Source organism: Ixodes scapularis, unplaced genomic scaffold (genome assembly GCF_016920785.2).
Source record: "Ixodes scapularis isolate PalLabHiFi unplaced genomic scaffold, ASM1692078v2 PGA_scaffold1__304_contigs__length_218370807, whole genome shotgun sequence".
Lineage (NCBI taxonomy): Eukaryota > Metazoa > Arthropoda > Arachnida > Ixodida > Ixodidae > Ixodes > Ixodes scapularis.
In genome coordinates this window covers 50,044,172-50,068,346 of record NW_024609846.1, presented here as the reverse complement: position 1 = coordinate 50,068,346, position 24,175 = coordinate 50,044,172, and the positions used below count along the sequence as shown (strand labels likewise).

The window sequence follows — 24,175 nt, the reverse complement described above, 5'->3', positions numbered from 1 at the left end:
GGCTGCGCAGTCGTTCAAAAAGGAGGTCTAAGTGGGTCGTGTGCTCTTCAGGTGGCATGCAGGCTATGAGAACATCGTTTAAGTATTCAAAGAATAAAAGTAACCCTCGCGTGACAGCATTGATGAACCGTTGGAATGACTGAGCCACATTTCTGAGGCCAAAGGGCATGCGGAGAAGTTCAAGAAGTCCAAACAGTGTTGTGACCGCTGTTTTCGGCATGTCTTCTTCGGCCACGGAATGGGGTGTTGGCCCGTGTCATATCAATCTTTGAGACGATTGTAACGCCGTGTAGGTTCACCGTAAAATCCTAGGTGTTGGGTGGAGGGTACCTGTCCGGAACAGTGCTTTTATTTAGGGCACGATTGTGCAATGGAGACGCCCAGCTTCTAGACGAAGGTCGGATGATGCCAAGGTCTAATATGTGCTCAAACTCTTGGCGAGAATCGTGAAGTTTCTCTGGAGCTAGAAGGCGGGGACAACAGTTAACAAGCGGTCCTGTCGTCACGATGTGGTGTTACGTCGTGCGAGGCAGGTTTTGTTCAATGAGGTGACTGACTAAGGCTCGGAAACTTAATCAGCGACGTCTTGAACGCTTCTTCCGGGATCGCGCAAGCAGAGGTATACACTGCATGGTCGTCCGTTGCGATACCAAGGATGGAAATTCGCGTGGTAGAGTCTACCAATCGCCTGCTTATAATATCCCCGAGGAGCTTGTAGTGGTTGAGAAAGTCCGCGCCGAGAATTCGTTGACTGGCATTGGTCGCCAGGAAAATCCACCGGAAAACCCACCGAAGGCCAAGGTTGAAGGTGATCGACCGTTCTCAATAGACTGGAATGGTGCTGTAGTTTAGCGCGAGCAGAAAATTGATCGGTGTTAAGGAACGGTCGGTATGCGTTGCTGGAACTGCGCTGATCTCCGCTCCGGTGTTGACAAGGTACCGGTTCTTGGTGACTCGGTCACTCATGTAGAACATACGACTTTCGTCTAGGCCCTGACCACCCGTCACCTCTAGAGACCGGCCGGCCTGTTTCTCTGTCATGAACAGGAGCGGAGGTAATGATGGGCGCTGAAACCGAAGAGGCAGTGGTAGTAGCAGCAGACGCCAGAAGGGATCGGTGATCGCGTGCTTTCGCCGCCCGACGGAACGTCGAACCTGCCATGTGACTCACAAGGGTGGGGGGCGCGGCCTTGTGTAGCTGCGACGACGATCTTCTCCAAACGTTGGCAAAGCTGCTCGATGTTGGCCTGGGGAAGCTGGCTGTTGGCGACGATCCGGAGTTTGGGGCTGTTGGTTGCGGTAGAGCCACAGTAACATTGGCGACCGATTTAGTGATCCCCTCCATCACTGCGTCGGCCTTCGGGGCACGTCCGGTGAGGTCGAACGTTGTTGCTGTTACCAAAATCATCTGAGCATTGGAAGGAAGCCCTTTCTAGAATAATTCGCGGAGGAATTCGTCGTTCAGATCGTTAGCGCGCTCTCCAAGAAGCTGTGTCATGTGTCACAACAACTGGCTTGGCCGCCGGTCACCAAACTCTTCCGACGAGAAAAGCAGCAGCAGGTGGGAGCGTTTCAATACCTTGGTGTGCTAGAGGAGAGCAGTCTTCAGTTGGTCATACGGTGTTGCTGAAGATGGATCTTCCAGAACGTCGTAGACTTCGTCGGCGGTAGCTGGTGAAAGTGCCGACACGACGTGGTGGTACTTCCGACCTTGTATGGTGAACCATGCGAGGTGGAATGGTGATTCCGCTTGCAGGAAATAAACTCGCGGATTGTGGTCCCAGTACGGTGGACGCCACACTGTGGCTTCTGCAACAGTGGCTGGCGGCAGGCCCAGTGCCTCTCCTTGCTGTGTTTCACCCGTGCTAGTTGGCAATCACGTCCAGGTCACCAGATGTGGTGAAAGGAGCAGGCAGGAGACGGGCGATCCAAAGCATTTCATTTCGGTGGTCTCTAGAAAGGAACTGATCCTCGTGAACGTATAGCTACTTCGTGTCTTTCTTTTTTCTTTCTTTTTTCTTCTATTCTTGAAATTGGACGGGCGCCTACGTCCAGTCCCTACACAATGAAGAGCATCTAAAAAAAACAAAGATAGTATCAAGAATCACCCACTAACACTGGATCAGTGCCTTTCTGCGGATGAAGACGATCAACATAAAGTAAAGCCGAGTAATGAGTGCGATTTCCAATAAATAATATTCGTTTTATTCACTCGGCTGCTCATATATGGATGCAAAGGCAAGTTTTTTCTTGCGTTAAAAACTGATTTCTGCATGCTGGAAAACTTTTATAATGCGTAAAACCCAGAACACTCTTACCGCCCGATAAATTCTGCACAATAATAAAAAGAAAACTCATTTTACAGTACGCGTACTTTTACTGTTTCACTCGTTTTAATCACTCTAAAAGAGGGTCATTTTAGTGGCATACAAATCTCGCAGATGATCAACATTAGTGTCATGAGGATCCTGGGGTTGCTTGAACATTCCTGCTTTGCTTAGATTCGCAATCTGTATTTGTAGACTTGCCGTGGAACGTAGGACTAGACCTGAAATACTGGGAATTGAAACATTGCTCAATTATCATAAAATTACTGCAACTAGAGCAATTTAACTTTTATAATGTTAGTACGGTTACCTACTATTCTCTACGACCCAAGTAACAAAAGTAATTCCTGTTATTTTCCGACCAAGACCCAGAATTTCTGCGTCTTTTCCATAGGAATGCACGAAGGCACCGCAAAAGTGGAATGGTTGCTGTCTGCATCAATTTGATACCGCACGCCCCGTAGACAATAGCGCCGCTTAAACCTCTAGTGTACATGATAATAACTTTATGAATGCCATTTTTGCGATTCTGAATGAACCTTCTCTTTGATCATAATTATTTGACGTTGCCACCTTTGAACGACGTAGTGCACCAATAAGAAGGCGTATAGCTGTTTGTGTGGCACTGAAAATAAAGCAAATGAATGAATAAATGAATGAATGAATGAACACGTGAAACAATTTTAGCTGTCATTATACGGCGAGCAACTGTTCTTAAATCCGCATTTTCCGTAGTGGAACGCAAAGAGAGTAACGCCATTCAAATGCCAACATAAAGTGCGCGCGTAGAGAACGTGCGATAATAAGGCAGCCAAACTTGCATTGTCACTATTTGAGATCGGAGGAAAAAATACGCGAGGGTGTATGGGGAGGGGGGAGGGGGGGAATTCCACGAAGTGCGCAATGAGCAGATAAACTTTGCATGCCGTACGGTCACTGACAGATTTCGAAAAGTAAGACGTGGCCAGTCCCGAGCATTCTAATATCAACTCCAGTCAATTATAAGCCAGTATTAGCAACGAAAAACTGCGAAACAAAGGACCTTACAAATCAACAAACGTAAAGAAAAGCTATATGTGGAGGATTTTTTTCCACTGATTATAGTTTGCTTGCAGCCACCTTAATTCTACAAAATGGTATAATAGGCCACCGTAAAAAGTAGGTGTAATTAAATACGAAATACATTTTTATGCCGACTTTAAACCGTTATCGCGGTATATTAGGGTGCTTCGATTTCAATTCCAAAACTTTTGTTGACGATGCCAAATTACAGTAGAACAAATCTATATTTTGGAATTCTCACTGCTATAACACAAAATCATATTCGGGGGGGGGGGGGGGGGGGGGGGGGGAGACACCAACTCAGATTTGAAATTTTTAAGAAGAAAATAAATTTCCTCATTTTTATCTATTATAGTTTAACAACTATACTGCAGACTCCTCCAAATGTTTATTGTAATATCTAAAATATTTACGGAGAAGTAAAACAATTTCCGATGCAAAATCGTGTTTTTGAAATGTGAAACTTCTGTTTCCTATATTCCAACAACTGTGGCTCCACTCCAGTATGCCCTAGAATGATGATCCTACTCTCGTTGAAAAAAACATTTTTTTTTTAGTACATTAAACAAATTTGTTGAAAAGTTAACACTATTCGGATCAAGAAAACCATAAAAGTCCAGATTTCGCGTGGAAGAGGCTATGTACATGGGCACGAATATAAAAGCCCACCCTGATTGCACAGAAAACTAACTAAAACCAACATTCGTCCATAGAAAGTCACGTGGGTTTATCTGCTTTGTATTGCGACGATTCTCTCCCTGCCCATAATTCCTGACGCTGGTTTGCGTATTGCGAGCATATGCAATTCGTCACTCGTTTCATAATCAGTGTCCATATTTCTACAGCAAAATGACACTTGAATAAAAAGTTTTAAGCTCAGACTCGCTTAGCATGGCCATGCAGAAGATCGGATGTAAGCAGCAGGCATCACCTATGTTCTCGGTGTCCTTTGGTTGCCACCACAACCAGTAAAATCAAATGTAGTGGTGTGAAAACTTCAAAAAGGTTTTTCTTAGTTTCACTTTTTTGCAGCAACTTCTGTTTTAGGAAATCTATCGTTTCAATGAATTGTCGAATTTATTCTTCGCTGTGGATGTTCCTGAACCTATATTTAATTATGATATTAGGCCTTATTTTTATTTTTATTTTTAAATTAGGTTCGTATCGCCAAAATGTATGGTTTTGATGAAAAGAAAATGCCCCATTATGTGGAATGCTTTAATAGTTAGCCACACCCCCTTATGTCCTAGTTATGGTTGAAGCATAGAAATACTCAATATTTTGCAGCACCTTTATATTATTGATTTCCTTGCCAAGTGAGGCGACGTACATCAAAAGCTGTATACCTTCCCTTGTAGTTCATCGGAATATTGTCCTGAGGAGATGAAACGTCATACAGTGCATTCATGCAATGATATGAATATACCCTTTAAATTTCATCAATATTAAGCGACTGGTCTAAACGACGGCAGTTAAAGGGGGTTCACCCCTTAAGGAAACGGAACAAAAATAATGTTTGTAAATTATAAAACAAATCCCATTCTCATTGTATAAAACTATAAACGATGATCTAATCCCGGTTCCGTCAAGCAGTGATACCCGAACTAACAGCAAAACAAAGAAATACTTTTTTTTCTTTACGCTTCAATGGCCCACTTAGCTTCGACATTATTCCACTTTAAAGCGTTCTTCAATTATCTGCCTCAAATACAGATTACATGTGGCGCTGATTCTGAAGGCTTTTGTATAGGCGACCACGATCTTCACAAACACGTCAGTGCTTGCCCGGACGAGGTGTGGATCTTGCGCGTGCGAAGACACCAGATTTGCGTTAAGTGAATTTGTCTGGACATGCGCAATGCCGACAGCAGCGCTGTCCCTTCGGCGTGACATCAGAGCCCCGTGTTGGCGTATACAACCATAAAGAAAAAAAAAACAAAAAAAAAAAAAAACGTAAGTTTCCAGGCGCAAATGAGAGCGGTCGACGACCAGAGGTGACTGGCAGAGTTCAACCGCCTACACAACACGAGGGAAATGTCGGTGCTAAAAACAAAGATAGCAAATGGGTTAACGACACGGTAAGTTACTACATCTGCGAAACCGAGCTACATTTGAAGCAGAGTTGAAACTAGAACATAAAAATGGAGAGGTGCGCGTTACGTCTCTCTAATTTTTGGGCATGTAAATAAAGACCCTACGTAGTAAATATAAATTAGTAGCAAATTAATTTTCACAAGTATTTACGTTGAATACTAATTGTTGTTTCGTACACAGTTAGCCCGAGCTTCTGTTATTGTTAACACGAACGCGGAAGTTGTTTCTCAGAGTTTACCAGCGTGGTAGAACGTTCTAATGGAAACCCTTTTATTTTTTTTTTATTTTTGTTTTTGTGGGGGCAGATTTTTTTAACTCTCTTACACACTCCAGGAAGGACTGATAAAAGCGCCATACATTTTAATTTTATTTTTGCTTCGCAGCGAATACAGTTGCCCTAGTAAGTAAAATAAAGCATAGGAGAGCCTGGTCTATATTCATATCAGCAAATCACAAACCCTCAAAGTAGAAACAAACAAAATATTTGCACCTATCAAAATTCTCGAATAAATCTCTAAAGCCGATAGGACATTGTTTGTTCCAATCAAAAAGCACCACGACGTGGACCCGTGTGTATATATACGTAGATACGGGAGTTAATGATCGCAATATAACTTTCAAAACAGAACTGAACCTTTTGGACGGACAAGAGAAGTCAGCGCCATGCAACAAATCAAACTTTTCCTGTCGTTGGTAAGATTATGTTTTTCATCAACTCTACATTTTAGCACAAATCTGCCGTGCAACGGCATGGTCATGACTAATCATTTTAGGCTCAGCAATTTAAAAAAAACCGAGCTACTCATTGTTTGACATAATTTTCAGTTTTAGTTTAAAATTTTAAGTTATATTTTGTAACTATGTAGTAGACTATTCTGCATTAAAGAAAGTGTTGGCGGTAACGCGTTACAAGTAACGGTGTTCCCGGTAACATGTTACTTTTTTGGACTAACGCGTAACGTACTGGTTACGTTTTCAAAACAGTAAGGGGTAACGCACTTACGTTACTTATTTCGAGTAACGGGTAACTTAGGGTACTCGTTACTTTTACAGCGACGCCCTGTTACGTGCTAGGATCTAAAAAAAATGCGTCCATAGATGTTGACATAAAAAACTCCCGTTTAAAGGGCGCTCCTTCTTTCCGATTGGTCGTGTCAAGTATAAATAAAAAGATGGGGCAAACCGCGTGAGTCAGCCTTCCTTGGCATTAATAGATATACTTCGTTTCAGCTTCGGTCCGAGCGCAGTCGATGTTATGAGCCGAAGGGCCAATCAAAGAGCGCAAAAAGCGCAACGTCATGGCGTGCTCTCTGCTCTTGATAGGACTAGCCGGCGGAGGAGCGCGCACAGAGACACGGCGAATACCGGCTGGTCCTATCAACTGCAGAGAGTACGCCATGACGTTTCGCTTTTTGCGCTGTTTGATTGGCCCTTCTGCTCATAACATCGGCCGCGCTCGGACAAAAGCTGAAACGAAGTATAGTGAGGTCCTGGTGCCTTGTTATCATCTACGGTCAGCGACTTATCTCAGCTGTGACGAAGCTGACGGCAGAAAGCGCCGATCTAACCTTTTTTTCTTTCGCTTCCGCGATGCTGATGAAGGGACTTAGGCTCAATCGGAAAAAAAAAACCTCTCCTCGAGGTGTGCCTCGAAAAATTGGGTCTATAACTTGCCCATAAGTGACCATAAAACAACAATCAGATTGGTCACTAAAAATTAAATAATGACAATTAAACAAGGAAGTCGTGTACGTGTCTTCATTGCCTCATATTTGAATCGTATAGATGTCGTATATTTGTCGTAAAGCTGAAGTAAAGTTGCCGTAAAGATAAACAGCTTCGCTGTTCCTCCATCTTCACGTGAAGTGGATGGGCTCAACAATTTGTTTCTTCCCAAGACTGAAAACATTGCACTTAAATGTTTTCGTAGTTCTGGGCGCCCAGTCTTGGAATGTTGGTGTTTTTTTGTTTTTTTGTTTTCTTTTTCCTTTCCACTTTTTTCAGTATTTAGGCGAAACCGTAAAAAAATATAAAGTGATTAGGAAGTTTTAGGGAACCGTTCTTGCACACCCGATACGGTACAATGGGCCCTTCGGTGCGCAGTGCTCATATGCCAGTATTTTGCGATAGCGCATGCGCAGTCCGTACCGGAGGGCCCGTCGCACCATATCGGAAGTGCAAAAACGGTTCCCTAAAACTCCCTATTATGTTCAGTTTCTGCGTGGACATAATGTTTCGTTAAATATTACGCTCATGCATACTTGTAACGTCAAAACAGTAAAACGTTGTAATTTACATTTAAATATAACGCAAAATAATACTTTTTATCGGTAACTGTAACACGTTTCTTTTATTTTGATGTAACGCGGGTTGGTAAAATTTCATTGTATTTGAAAGTAAAGAGTGACGTATTTCGTTACGTTTTTCGGCAACACTTTCTATCCTGATTAAAGACAACTTATCCCAGCTAAGGCACTATTTTGATTTCATAGCGTACCGCCCTTACTGTATAAAACAAACCTGCAAATGGGAGGTAATTCAAATCAATTGCGCTTCCCTTATTTATATTTCAATAAAACCATTGCGATTGTGATGTGTTATTTGCATATTGTTATTAAGTTACTGCTTCTTTTGAATTTTGTACAACAAAAACACGATGATCAAGTGCGAGAAATATGGCTTGTGTTTACGTCTTTTTAGAACCATGTATAAACATACACAAATCTACAGGACGTTTATATTAAACGTTGCGTCCCGTCTTCTGTGTTAGCACCTGGTTTTACCTACTGATATTTTACATTAATATAGATCTGCTTCGGGACAATCTGTCAAGCACAAAGATGGACTCGAGAAAACATCAATCTTCCTGATTTCCCCAAGGGACCTTACAGGTTAGTGTGTAATCTTCGTAAACATGTACTCGGAAATTATCTGACAAGTGTTTTTTTTTTGGAAAGCAAACTTTACGCCTTACTTAAAGGTTGCTGCTCCGAAGTCTTTAATTGTTATAAAAAAATATATCGTTTTCTTCTCTCATTTTTATTTGTAGTTAAAAGGTAGTGATGTGTATAATATTTAAACAAAATGGTATTTTAAATACCTACATAAAATGCCTCATGAATTCGTGTTGTAGATACTTGATTGCGCATCGGGGAATACGAAAAATGGTTATATTAAGTAAGATCGTGCAATTGTACCTGAAAAGATAAATCTCAATTCCAAGAATAAAGTTACGAGACAGAGTGTGCATCGTGTTTCCACCTGCTGTATGTTTATTTGTGTGCTTGTCTCACCTCGGGAGACAGGCTCAACCTAATGATTCTCCCAACTTTATCTCTAAGATTAAAATATATTTCAATTTATTCCGGTGCCGAGGGAATAAACCCGAGGGGTTTTCGCACCATTCCTCAATGGCGTTGACCAAGTGACATAGGACGGCCTAGAGTAGCCATCTCGAGACACTGAAAGTGGCGCAACCCGCGACTCCGCTTACACACATAGATGTCCATGCATTCACTTCGCCTGTCGCAATACTGCGGTCACGTAATAGGATGATATAATCGCCTAAGCATTCTGATTTCTCACATTTATAAGACGCGCTCACGATGAAATGTGGTAAACATCAGTCTGCTATTCTTCATAGCACGAATTCGATTATTCTATTTGGATGCGATCATTTTCTCCTTTTAGATATTCACGTATTATTAACCATGAGCCTTGATGTATTAATTTACGTTGCAGTGATAACTGTGCGATGGCTTTCTGTTGATACAACTTTCGGGGATCATCGCCGTGCGAGTCATATGTTAAGAACATGACACTTTCTGTGCCCTCGATACATTGAATATAAGAAAAGAAAAACAAGAGAGACGAAACTCACGAAAATTCACCAAATAATTATTTTTTTAAGGGCGACGTTTTTTTTGTTTTTAACTGTATCTATATTCTGGCCCGCAGCAACACATCCTTGATAGCACTGCAGTAACGTTGAATTTTTACGTCAATTGAAGAGATCGACGAGTGGCCGAAATTATACCAGTGCTTTATCAGCATTCGGCTGGGCCACGTATTCAATGAACAAGAGCACGAATCTAAACGCCGAAGTGGCAATGGTTTACAATACAATCTTTGCCTCGTGTTGGCCTCGCGTAGGTTAAGCAGAAAATTCAACATTACGGCCTCGCTATCTGGGAGGTGAGGCCGGAGGACATGTTTTTAAGTCATCGCTTTTTGAGTGTTGTTCCCGATTAGGTTTGCTTTGCCTGTCGTTCTTGTTTAAGCGATATTCTTGCGCCAAAATTTCCTCGCCAAATATACAAACTCTTGGTTAAAACTGCGATTCGCCAGATAATTCAAAGGGAAAAGGTGCGAATTAAAAAAGTAGTTATTTTAAATTTAGATGCTTGATTGTCGCATCATATAGACTACACACTTTTTGTCATGAATATTAGTTTGAAAAAGATTAGCTGCTCATAGTTCCCGAATGGTCGATGTTCATGTGCAAGAACGAATTGTTTATGACAAACTATTAAAAACCGATGAATGACTTCTGACGTTACACATTTAAAAACATACTGGAGACGACGGATGACGAAAAAGGGGACAACACAAAGAACGGCTCTAAAACGTTTTGTCGGTTGCCCCCTTTTTCGTGGTCCGTCCGTCTCCGGTTTTTCAAAAATGCGCAACATCAACCAGCTTGCCTGCCTACTCATTATGACTTCTAATACCGTATATAATTTTTTTTAAATTGTAATAGCATTTGTTCTTTTAGATGAATTCATCATTCGCTTGTCTGTCTTATGTATTATCATAAAAATGGGAAGATAATACCTCAACTTCTGAATGTATCTTCTCCTGATCCACGCAACGAAAGAGTATCTGGAAGAACTACATATACCATGTCAATGAATAAATATTATCCGGGATCAAATACATTTGTTATGTACCGAAATACATTAGACATGAACCTCCATTATACTATCAAAACATTTTCAGTGAAAGTACCCCCTTTGGTGTCTGCTTACCCATGCATAAAAATGCATGTTGGTAGAAGTACTTGAAAAAAACTTCCTCAAATTGGGAATTAAGAATAGAAACAGATCTCGCCGATTAAGAATCCGAGTTTAGTCAAGATGAGAGCTAAAGCGTTTTCGGCTGCTGAGTGAACTTGAAGCTACAGCTTGCGCACAATCAAACAATGAGACATTTTTAACTTGTTCGTGAGTCCACAATGAGACAAATATTTGGTCAGAACATCTCACCACCATACGCATAGCGAGAGAAGTCTCCCTGACTCAGATATGCATGTCTTTAATACTCAATGATCTAGCAGTCGATGTTAGTAAGTGTACGGCAGCAGAACAACCTGATATTGGCAAACGAAGCAGACGATCACAATTGTAGACTGCTTCCGGTCTTGATATGTCCCTGCGCTCAATTCGCAGCAGATGATGAACCTGTTTTTTTTTTTTTAGGTCGTTTATCAAAGGACGTACGGTGTTTTCCTTTTTATATCCATCTATAAACGGTTCTTCTTAGCAGACGAACCGCGTAATCCGCTCGCGCGAGCAGAGGAACCGACGGCGAACGCTATCTTCGCTCGCTCCTCGAAAGACAAGTTAACTCTCGCTCTTGCGGTGACCGAAATCGGATTTCAGGTGCTTAAAGCAGTAACCCGCATCACTATGTAAAAGAATAAAGTGTTTTTCTCTTCGGTTGGATCCCACTTCAGTAACTCTGTGATCTACTTACGCCATGCAGAGCTAAAAAACAAACAAAAAAACTACAACTTTGGTTTCAGAAAACGCAATCCACCAGCGTTCAGAAATCGCAAAAATGAAAATGCTTCATATCATAAACTATTCACGCTTCTTGGAAGCATTATTCGATGATGAGAGGTTTAGTTGGTAAAGCTAAGATACTATAATAAAAATAATCATTTTTGTTGGCTCAGGGAGCCGATGACGTTTTATCAAATTCATGCTTCTTATATTTCTTCAACTAACGTGATTGCTTCGTCAACAGTGCTGCCGTCCGTGTGGGGGACACCATGTACGTGTCTGGCCTGCACGCCAACAATCCTGCCAACATGGCATTCGCCGATGAAATACGTGAGGCAAGTATCACGTTAATAATATGAAAACATTAAGAACTATTAAATTACCGTGGTTCCATGCATGCAGCGAGTCTCAGGTACAACCTGCAGTTTGCAATTTAATAAAAGCCAACGTAATATCGTCCGCTTAATAGGTGCAAGCAATATTTCATTTCCTTGATGGTACAGATATGTGCAGTTTACTGTTATTCAACTTCACAGTCATCGCCTCATCGTGGTACTGCCTCCCGGCACTACGTATTATATGTGTAGAACTATTATGGTTTAGTATCAGCAAAGGGGGGGGGGGGGGGGCGTAAAAAAGCAAAAAAATATGTAAATGAGTTCCGCAAAAGCCGCACAAAAGCACAAGCTTTGAAAACGAATTGTAAATAGTTCGCAGTGAGGTAAACAAGTCACAGATTACACTGCAAATGTCACTCCTTTTTTTCTTTTTCTTTTTTTTATTGCCGGGCGTGGGGTAGGGGGGGAGGTTACAGGGCATACCAAATTTATTCAACACAAAATTACATTTGGATGTGCGAAAATAATTTTCGCACTAGCAAAATATCATATTACATGCGAATTTTAAAACACCCTTCGTGTAATTATATTATTATCAAAATATTTTAATTAACGTAACAAAAGCACCTGCTTTTCCGAGATTTGCAAAAGCTGCATTTATGGGTTTCGAGTATCTTTGATTATCATCATCATCATGTCTTTATTTGTGAGCCCATAAATGACAATGCCTTTAATGTAGCACAAGGTAATAAATTGTAAAACACAAAGAAATATATAAAATGCACTTTCATAATGATATTTACATAGGGAGTGAGGTAAGAATGACGAGTGCAGCGGTAGTAACATTGTGAACGAAAAGGGGAGAGCGATTATTGAATTTTGTGCAATAAACTTAAGGGAAGGGAAAGGGAAAGAGAGGAGAAAAATTGGGCCAGGAGCGGGGTTCCAACCCTCAACCTTCCCTACCCGGTGCAACGCCTTAATCAATGAGACCATCCCGGTATTCTTTTTTTTTTTTCGTTATTGCGTTAGATCATCGCGGTCACAGGTTTTTGACCAAATCTTTATGTGCTGTTATTTTCTTATTCGCTCATTGCGTAGACGGCAGCCGTTGATGATTTAAGGCCCATGCTAGTTCTGAGTTGCGGGAGTGACGTACACCGTCACCACGCCAGTTCAGCGTCCATCTTCGGCAGTGCCACTGCCGAAACGTCGACGACAGCCCGCGAATCCCCTTTTTTATTTTTCACTAATTTGTTGCACTAATGTCTTGTGTGTAAACGTGTTTTACTTCTTTTATATATTCATTTGAATGGGCTCATTTTTTTGTAATTTTTATTTCAATGCATACAAAAACTGTAGAATATAATTTTAGCATTTTACTTGTCCACCTTTCCCCGTGCTTTACTTTCTTCCTACTCACTCTTATTATCAAATAAACCTTTCTTTTATGTTTTTCATCATTCAACTGCTGCGTCTGTGCACACTCCCTCGTACTCCTATATTTCTCGGAACATCTGTAAACCTTTTACCCACTACTGTTAATAATATATATATACAGGGTGTTTCACGTAAGAGTGACAAAACTCCTAAACTTAGTGCATTCGATGTAAAGGGATATTTTTCTCGGGACCGGATTACTCGTGGTGGTGAAAGTCAGAAATCGCGTGATACTGACTCATATTTTCGCTAATTAACTAAAATGACTAATTAACTTTTTAATTTTCGAAAGTATACATTTTTTTCATTTAGAAACTTGCGTATCGTCATTAAAAACCACTAATGCAGGAATTTTCAGAAAGACTTTGAGCGCGTGAGAAGCATAGTAGTGCTCTAAAGTTACCACTCGTGGAGCAGGTACAAGGCTGGGGCTCTAAAAAGAGACGGAAAAATGGCGCGGGCGCCTTAACGCAACCGCTTGCCATGTACCTGCTCCATGAGTTGAAAATTTAGAGCAGTACTATGCTTCTCATGCGCTCAAAGTCTTTCTGAAAATTACTGGTTTAATTGCTTTCGATGACGCTCTGCAAGTTTCTAATTGGAACCATAATGTCTATTTTCACTACTTAAAAGTTAATTAATAATTTTAGTTAATTATAATCCAATTAGTAAGTATTCCGCACTTTTTTAAAGTCCACCATTACGCGGTCCCGAGAAAATTATATTTTTACCTCGAATACACTAATAGTAGGCGTTTTTGACACTCTTCGCTGAAACACATCGTATATATATATATAGACGCAAGCGAAGTAAAAGTGAACTGCAAAAAATAGATAAGCATATCATTCAGCTGCCTCATAAAATTATCATAGTTGCAAAAAATGTCAAGATCTTCATGAGCAAAATCATTCGCACATGACTGAACCAGAAGGATCTAAGATCCTTTTTGAACAACCTCCCTAGAAAAAAAAATATTGAGCAAGGTAGATAGTGGGTGTTATTTATAAATACAACTAAAATCACATGCTCATTTAATGAAACATAATTGGTTTTAGCGTCACATCAAAACACTTTAAATGAAAAACAACATGAATTTTGGTGAACATTTTCTTTTTAATATTGAGATCATGTCCATGGTTTAATGGGTTTTATTGTGGTTATAACTTTAAAAAACCTAAGATAAATTATGCCCTTGGTAAAATTTTTAGGTTCTGAATGATATGCGGCGCCTCGTCCAAGCAGGCCGAATGACCATGCAGCATGGTATGTAGCTTACACTTGATTTTTCGTTTACGACCACAGTTATCAGCAATTCAGTGTAGCAACAGAGTCGTTTTTTATTATCAAAGGGTTTTTCTATTGCCCTGATGCAACGTCTAACAACAAAAAAAAAATTAGATCTGCTTGCTCCTTTCATGAATCTTCAGTTCTCACACAAAGTTCCTCAGAAGCACGGCTTTAAGAATTATCTAAAGCGTGAAGCAAGAGGTTTAAACAATACTTGGCCACAATAAAATATTGTGCAGTGGGTAGATATTCTTATAGCATCTTATGAGCTTTGCAATAGGCATTACCGAGACACAAATTTATTTTTATATATCTAAATTTTTTTTAAACGTTACTATTTATGATTAATGAGCATTATTTCTGTGATACTTTTTTCACATCAGTTGCCAAAACCACAGTATACCTGACCAACTGGAATAACTACGATGAGATGAACAAAATATATCTCGAATGTAAGTGATTTTGTCATGTTTCTCTCCTGCCTGATGTTTTTGCGTTAGTGTTATAAGAAAAAAAAATATGGAACCACCTGATAAACAACATGTTTTGTTTTCAGATTTTCCTGAAAAGTTCCCTGCACGCTCAGCGCTCCAGGTGGTAAAGTTACCCTCGGTGAGTTAAAGAAATACAGCTCTAAAAGGTCTTAAAGACGCACATTAGTCGACTACCTGAAAACAATATGGGTAAAATTAGCCAAGAAAAGGTGTTCGTTTTTGTGGCTACCCAATCTAGGCAAAAGCGTTTTGTGCATATCCTTTAAAGACCGAGAATTCGTTACTGCTGCAACATGGCTGTTAATTTTGCAGTCATTACCCGGCCACTCTTTAAATTCAGGAGTAGGTCTCTCTTACCCCTAATATACTTTTTGAAGAAAGGTGAAGTTTTGCAGTGACACAGAAGTTAACTGTCTATTCAATATTTGAATTTGAGTGTGTTCTGCTTAATGTCCCCAGATGCAGCGTGAGGCCTTCATAGTGTGCACATATTACAATCAGTAAAACAACATATACAAACAAACAAACAGAACGTAATTTTGGAAAGGTAAATTTAAATAAACAAAACTACATAAAAACAACAGACGGCAGCTTTCTGGCAAGTGGCCAACAAGGCTCATTGAGAAACTGTGAGGGGAGAAAACAAGTGTAAATCACTCCTATCATTTTTATAAAGGAGCCTCAGGCATCCTATACATCCTATCCTATACAAAAAATGAGACAACTTTCAGGGTGCCGAAAATACACAAGGACAAGATACAAGAAAGGAGACGTGAACAAGGCGCACTCGCAACTAGCGTTTATGAAAAAACCACTCTCTTATATACTCATGGCAAACAACACAGTCATTCTTCAGAGTCATACTACGTCCGGTGTAGCCCCCTTCGTAGAAAAGTGTGCGCTTTTGCCGACAGTGACACAGACGTGTCACTAACGCAGTCCTTGCCTTTTTCTTTTATTTCGAAGGCCTCGTGCAGCTCCCTCGATATCCGATCGGCATATCTGGGCAAAAACCTTGTGTCACTAAATGACGGTGTGCAGGAGCAACGGCTGCAGTGCGTGGCGAGGTGTCCCGACGGGGTAGCCCGTGTAGCCGCAGCATGTTCGCGGGCGCGATCATTAAAGCATCTGCCCGTTTGGCCAATGTACGATGATCCGCATGACATGGGGATTTCGTATATGACGCCCGTGGCACATTCCGTGTACCGGTTGCGGTGCTTCGTATTGCGAGGATCTGCTGACTCACGGGGATTGTTGATTCTGCGACACAGTCTCGATAGTTTGTTTGGTGCGGAGAACACAATAGGCACATCGTACCTATCAGCAACCTTTTTAAGATTGTGGGTTAGTGAGTGTACATAGGGGATTACCACCGGCCTCACTGCTGCTCTTTCACGGGGCTGCCTCCGTGTACCTTTAAACTTTTTTATTAGGGTGTCCGCTACATCCACCAGAACTCTCTGCGGGTAGCCCGCTTTTTGCAACCTCGCTGCCTGTCTCGTGAAGCTCGCTTGAGCGGTGTGTGCACATGATAATCTTAGTGACGCCTCGAGACAGCTAGATGCAATTCCTCTTTTTACAAGTTTCGAATGGGCCGAGCTGAACGGAAGGATACCCTTCTTAGAGCGTGGCTCATATGTCCACCATATGTGATTTTCTTCAAGACTTAGCCTAAGGTCCAAGAACTGTATATGCCCGTTCACTGGCTCTTCATGCGTGAACGACAACCCATCCCCGCATGACCTAAATATATCAAGCACTTCTTCAACCCCGCAGCTCGGTGCGTCAGCGGGTCTGCCGAGGACAAGAAAGTCGTCCACATATCTGAAGATGCGACACCGGTTCGCGTTGCCCAACCTCTCGACAATCTTTCTTCCGCACACACTTAAAAAAAAATATTGGACAGTATCGGCGCAACACAAGACCCGATGCATATTCCCCTCTTCTGCACATACATCTCTCCCTCAAAAGGGACAAACATGCTCTCTAGGTAAAATGCCAAAAGTTCCAAAAAATGATCAACGGAAATGCCACAAGAGGCTTGGAACGGTAGAACACCGTTTCGTTCAATGCACTCTCTGACAGACTCAAACAGGGGCTTGTGCTCAATCGAATAAAACAGATCTACAACGTCGATCGAAAAAGCGCTGCGCATGCCGTGTTCTTCATCACTCAGGTATTCGATAATGCAGTCTGAATTTCGCGCAAAAAACGGATCATGCAATTCCAGCTAGGTCAGATACTTGCTAAGGTAGCTGGCAACATAAATACCAGACGCAACGAAGGTGGGCAGCAGGAGGTAACTGTGCTTGGAGACGTAACACTGCCAAAGCAAATCAAGGACTGCTTGGATAAAGGGCCGAAGTACAGCCAGGAACCGTGCATGAATCCCGTTTTAAAGCTGTCGCTGATAAGATGGATGGGAGACAAAGCCAAACCTGAAGACAGAGAAAGGTGTGTAGCCGATGACGTGGATGTCCTGCAACGCCTGGAGGGCAAAACGACTAGGAAGTTCAAGACCAATACCATCGTCGACCACTTTTTGGAGCAAAACCTCAAGCTCCTCACTTCGGACAAAGAAAGAGGCTTCGTGGTCCTGCCTGAAGCCTTCTACAAAACCAAAGCAAAGGAAGCCATCCAGAAGAACTTCAAACGAGTGAGACCAGGCCCACTAGCCAATGTGAAATCCCGCGCCATTGAAATGTGTGGTGCATTGGAACTAACGGGACTGCTAAAGAATGCCAAGTCCAGTAAGAACCTTCAACTTGACATTTTCTTCACCGCGAAAACGCACAAGACAGATATCCCCTTCAGGCTATTGTGCTATTGTCACGGAGAGGGGGTCATGGCAGGCTCATGTTGCCAGCTACCTTAGCAAGTATCTGACCTTGCTGGAATTGCATGATCCGTTTTTTGCGCGAAATTCAGACTGCATTATCGAATACCTGAGTGATGAAGAACACGGCATGCGCAGCGCTTTTTCGATCGACGTTGTAGATCTGTTTTATTCGATTGAGCACAGGCCCCTGTTTGAGTCTGTCAGAGGGTGCATTGAACGAAACGGTGTTCTACCGTTCCAAGCCTCTTGTGGCATTTCCGTTGATCATTTTTTGGAACTTTTGGCATTTTACTTAGAGAGCATGTTTGTCCCTTTTGAGGGAGAGATGTATGTGCAGAAGAGGGGAATAGGCATCGGGTCTTGTGTTGCGCCGATACTGTCCAATATTTTTTTTTAAGTGTGTGCGGAAGAAAGATTGCCGAGAGGTTGGGAGACGCGAACCGGTGTCGCATCTTCAGATATGTGGACGACTTTCTTGTCCTCGGCAGACCCGCTGACGCACCGAGCTGCGGGGTTGAAGAAGTGCTTGACATATTTAGGTCATGCGGGGATGGGTTGTCGTTCACGCATGAAGAGCCAGTGAACGGGCATATACAGTTCTTGGACCTTAGGCTAAGTCTTGAAGAAAACCACATATGCTGGACATATGAGCCACGCTCTAAGAAGGGTATCCTTCCGTTCAGCTCGGCCCATTCGAAAATTGTAAAAAGAGGAATTGCATCTAGTTGTCTCGAGGCGTCACTAAGAAGATCATGTGCACACACCGCTCAAGCGAGCTTCACGAGACAGGCAGCGAGGTTGCAAAAAGCGGGCTACCCGCAGAGAGTTCTGGTGGATGTAGCGGACACCCTAATAAAAAAAAGTTTAAAGGTACACGGAGGCAGCCTCGTGAAAGAGCAGCAGTGAGGCCGGTGGTAATCCCCTATGTACACTCACTAACCCACAATCTTAAAAAGGTTGCTGATAGGTACGATGTGCCTATTGTGTTCTCCGCACCAAACAAACTATCGAGACTGTGTCGCAGAATCAACAATCCCCGTGAGTCAGCAGATCCTTGCAATACGAAGCACCGCAACAGGTACACGGAATGTGCCACGGGCTTCATATACGAAATCCCCATGTCATGCGGATCATCGTACATTGGCCAAACGGGCAGATGCTTTAATGATCGCGCCCGCGAACATGCTGCGGCTACACGGGCTACCCCGTCGGGACACCTCGCCACGCACTGCAGCCGTTGCTCCTGCACACCGTCATTTAGTGACACAAGGTTTTTGGCCAGATACGCCGATCGGATATCGAGGGAGCTGCACGAGGCCTTCGAAATAAAAGAAAAAGGCAAAGACTGTATTAGTGACACGTCTATGTCACTATCGGCAAAAGAGAACACTTTTCTACGGAGGGGGCTACACCGGACGTAGTATGACTGTGTAGTATGACTGTGTTGTTTGCCATGAGTATATAAGAGAGTGTTTTTTTCATAAACGCTAGTTGCGGGTGCGCCTTGTTCACGTCTCCTTTCTTGTATCTTGTCCTTGTGTATTTTCGGCGCCCTGAAAGTTACCATGAACCAACTAGCCCAGATTGCCATTCTAATAAAAAATGAGACGTTTACAATTCTTTGTAATGCCAAATTAGAACGCTGCTCTTGAGGAGGAGGAGGGGAGGCTATGGAGGGGAGGATACAGAGGGGAGGGGAAGGTCCTCCTCCCCCATCGTACTCTTGCCACTCTTGCTCCCCTCTCATTTAGCGGAAACTTTTTGCTAAATTTCCCGCTAAATTTAGCAGAAAACATTCCCTGCTAAAATTAGCGTGGAAATCCTCCCCCCTCCTTGTCTTCTCTTCCTCCTCTTCTCCTCCTCGCCTCTTCCTCCTCTCCTTGCCTCCTCCTCCTCCTATCCTTCTTTTCACTTCCTCCTTCCTCCTTCTCCCTCCTCCTCCTCACTCGTGACCCTCGTGACGTCAAACGTAAAATCACGTGTGACGTCATTATAGAAAACGTCCCATAATGCCACGCGCAGTTACACCGACGTTTACGGCGCCGGCGACGGCATCGCCGCTAAAGCCGGAAACGGGGACCTAAGAGATGCGCTCTAAAATACAAAGTCTCACGATAATCTTCTGTCCACCAAGGTTACAAGATCACGCAGATTAAGTAGGTATTCATAATCAAAATAGAGACACCTCTCAACCGATCTGTCATAAACAATACGTACGAGACGACACTGCCCTTTTTCTAAAATATATGATTATGACAATCAAATGGTGTTCCATGTGATTGATTAAAACTCCAGTCTGGACAAAACAAGGACGCGAAAGAAATTAGTCATGCTATCGTGAGTACGAAAATCTCCCGTCATTGCATGTTAAAAGTATTGTGTCTTAAAATAGATATTAAAAAAAAATGTCGAGCAATTTTTCTTGATGATTTGTGGCAAAGTTTGGCCAGTTCTTACATGTAACCAATTTAAAATATTTTAAGGATCTGGATATAAACACAAATATTAAACGTAACTTTTTGTGCGTGCAAATTCATTATTAAATATACAAATAGAAATATTTTATTGTATTTAGATGCGCGATGTCCCTAAAACTAAAATATGTAAATTTATTTTCTAAAACTTAATTTATATTCGTTTTTATTTTTATTATCAGAAGGTAAGGTAAGGTAAGGAAGAAGAAATCTTTCAAAAATACAAACCTAAAGTATAGTATTTTCATGATATGGCCGGATATAAAGCTTGAATATCATCAAATGGGGGTTGTAAAGGGCAAGCTATGTTGCGGACCAAAGTAAGTTTTACTCCGCATTATGACAAATTTAAATTATTTTTAAACTTACATGTTAAGCTTTAATGTCATGTTATTCACCATATTCATGCCAAAATGTTAGTCACAGTAGCACCCAAGTGAAAAAGCAGTCACAACGCAGAGCTGAAAGTCAAGCTTAAATTGCGGCCAAACACATAAAAAATTAGATTTTCCCTTTATATCTTTAGTAAGCCATAATCACACCTTGGTATAAAACATAAAGTAAATACAACTTTCCTAAGAAAAGTAGTTTCAAACTTGCTAATATGTCAAGACATTTGCGCATTCAGGCGTAAATAACAAGTTGCATTTTTAGTGCATATAATATCGCACTTGCGTACAATGAAAATCGCTATGTTTAGTGTTCTGCTAATATCAAGGTCATTAAACTGTCTTAAAAAGATAGCACGCAAGAATTTGCCAAACTTTGCCAAACACCATAAAATAGAAATAGTTCGACCATTTTTTAATTATATTTGAATACAAGATTTTAAATATATCTTGGTAAAATATAATTTATTTTGAGAGTTACACAGAATAGTCCTAGTGCAAAAGTTTAAGAATTGACCAAGTAACGAGAGTCAAACAAGCGATTCTCAATGGGTGGGAGAAACGTCTGTTTTCGTTCTCCTTTGCCACTTCAATAATCAATAACTTGGGGTCAAAGCAAAAAAAAAAGCCCGCCAAGCTCGTTATTTTTGCTTTCTTTTATTCCAATAATGTTCTCAAAAAATTGAAATATTTCTGGTCAAAATTAAAAATTTGAACACAAACTCCCGGCCTGATTTTGACATGGTACGCTTGAAAATGTTTGTGAATCCTTGCACTACACTTTTTCTCGAGCATTTTTTTCAATACCCTGCCGAAGAAGGTGCCAGAAGTTTCAGGAGCAGTATAATACAAATGTAATAACAATATTAGTAATAAAAATAATCTTTATTTTGGATGCCCCAAAACAACCACATCGGTCTTCCACTTGGTGCACCAACACAAACAATAAAACCAGCAAATAAATAAAGATGCTAAACACACATACACTTAAGAGACAAATGTAAGATCATCCAAATGGCGACGGTACATTGTAACAGCTGCAGATATATCAAGGAGTTGTGGAACGATTGCGTTATATAATGACTGAATCCGAGAGAGAGGTGAGGTAGTGCACAGTGAGTGAACATAGAAGCATGCGAAATGTCTGGTTTAAAATCAATAAAAAATGTTTTGATAAGCACGAACACCAGCGTGACCTCAAGCCCAATTCGCGCTTTCGCACCCAGTCACCTTTTAATACTACACGCAATAAAGGCAATCAAATGTAGCGCTTTTATTATTTATCGTTGGGGTCACCCGCTGCATGAAGTGCGAAGTGGGAAGTTATTGTCGCCTTTCCCTCAAACACCGTAGATAGAAAAAAAACAACATTCTGGCTACTCGCGGAGCATTACTAATTTCTCCTTTATAAGGAGCATTAAGATGTATGTACGTGCATTTTAGATTAAATATATGTTATCGTATCATGACATAGACGTTTCAAACGCCAAAAGTATCATCTTTCCTCCAACAACCAAATGCTGTAAGATCTACTTCGCGCGGCGCATGAAGAAGGCGCAAAACATACTTTTCTCTTGAGGTAACAACGAATATGGAAGTAGTATTGCAATACCAATCGAGAAAACACAGTCTATTTGTAAATCTAGGATTATTTGCTTTCTCCCTCGCTCTCGAATTTTAGCTCCTTTATTTCTTGAGAAGAATAGAAGAGACCTAACTGGTAAATAATTTAAAAACTACCGAGTAAAGTAAAAGATTATTTTTACAAAAGTAATTAGGAAAAGTAATCAATCACATTTAACGCTCAGCAGCGTCTAATTGCAATTCATCATTTTTTTTTTTATGTAAGGCGAGCAAGTCTGATCATAGGCATCCTTATCCACCGCGGCGCGCGAGAAAGGCATTGGACGTTGTGGAATGTCGCAAACTTGCACAGTATTTACCTCTTTTTTTCTATATTTCCCGCGTAACTAAAAGTATTTTAATTCCTTTCCAGAATGCCCACGTGCAAATTGAAGCTGTAGCTGTACACTCGGACCTGTAAATGCCGAGTCCAGAGAACATTTCCTCTCGACAGCGGAAGGCACTCACCCCTGTATTCACAGAGGTCAATAAACCCATGATCCACATACTTATTTGTCTTTATTGCCGTGAAAATCTTGTTTACAATTCATGTGTTGCTATGTCACATCTCTGTTCCTCAAATTAAAAACAAATGCTCCACTGCATAAGGCCGCATATGTAATTTTCGGAAACACAATATAGGACACCACGAAGCAAGCCCTTCCATGTATTTGCCTAAAAATGAACGTTACTTAACCTGCGAAATTGTCATTTCAATGTTGTTGATCACCTGCTACACCCAGAGCAGTATTTTACAATCACAATAACCCCCTATTTGTGGGTGTAGAGTTTTGCGTTGTGTAGGAAAACCCCATTTGCCAGATGGTAAGTTAACATCTGATTGCTTGCCAGCTCCGCGATTTCCTCCAGTTTGAATGTAGCATGGGATGATGGCAGCTTGGGTGAGTTGGTGAAGCATCATAATAACATTATGTGTTGTTGCCCTTGCGCGGATGTTATTATGAATGTAGCACCTGATAATGCTTCCAGGATATTTTGTATCAACCTCGAAATTATGGGAGCATCTCCAGGATACTTTAGCTGAGCGCTTTTGTGACACAGTCAAATTTCTCCGACATTTTTATATTATCATGTTTCCTAACCAGCTCGCATGCATAATTTCGCTCCTTGCAAAAACTGTGTTGCTTGTTACCTCACACCCATATTTATTTCTCTCTCTACAATCACCTGCCAAAAAGAGCAAGTTCAATATAAAATAACAAATATCCTGCAGTTTCGTCAGGCCAAAGCGCGGTAATATCACTAATATGAGAAGTATCACGAGCTCACAGATCCTTATCTTTACCAGTGCATATATGAGCCTGAGTATGGTGAATTACCAAAGCTGATAGAAACTTTTCACAACACAAAGGTTTTTTTTTTCCACGTCTACAGGATGTCGCAAAAAACAATGTACAGGTTTCTTTTTTTGTTTTTTTTTGTTTTACAGCAAAAATAAACTCGGCATCGCCGAACGCTCATTCTCCGCCCAAAAGTAGCTCTGAGGTCACAATCAGATGCCAAAGTTTCAGCCCGATCCGATACCTTATTCAAAAGTTATAAGTGATTTTCTGAAAAGTTCAATGACAAAATGAAGCCCATTTTTGTCGGTTTTCGGTTTCTGGCGCCATGGAGCCCCATGTGTTCGAAAACTCCGTTGGCCGCCATTTTTCCATTGAACTTTCAGAAAATCACTTATAACTTTTGAATAAGGTATCGGATGGGGCTGAAAATTTTGGCATCTGGTTGTGACCTCAAGGGCTACTTTTGGGCGGAGAGTCAGCGTTCGGCGATGCCTAGCTTATTTTTGTAGTAACAAAAACCCTGTAATTTTTTTTTGCTGACACCCTGTCTATGTATTTAAATTTAGTTTTAAAATCAAACCCAACTTTTTCGAGGCATCGCTATTTATGTACATTGTTCTCACACTGCACCTCCATAATTTTATGCCCTAATAATTTGCCTAAGTAAACTTTTTCGTTTAGTTGTTTTGAATAGCTCTCATTCTAGCTCACAAAACATTCC

The 24,175-nt window shown here is 41.3% G+C and overlaps 1 protein-coding gene across 1 annotated transcript in view; it reads left to right on the top strand.

The window, feature by feature from the left end:
* LOC8038617 (2-iminobutanoate/2-iminopropanoate deaminase-like) overlaps positions 1 to 22,571 on the top strand; it is an 87,338-nt gene extending 64,767 nt beyond the window's left edge. The window contains exons 5-7 of the mRNA XM_040223660.1: positions 14,715 to 14,783; positions 14,888 to 14,943; positions 22,524 to 22,571. Coding sequence (XP_040079594.1) covers positions 14,715 to 14,783; positions 14,888 to 14,943; positions 22,524 to 22,571 — 173 coding nt within the window. The remainder of the gene's footprint in view (positions 1 to 14,714; positions 14,784 to 14,887; positions 14,944 to 22,523) is intronic.
* The last annotated feature ends 1,604 nt before the right edge of the window (positions 22,572 to 24,175 follow it).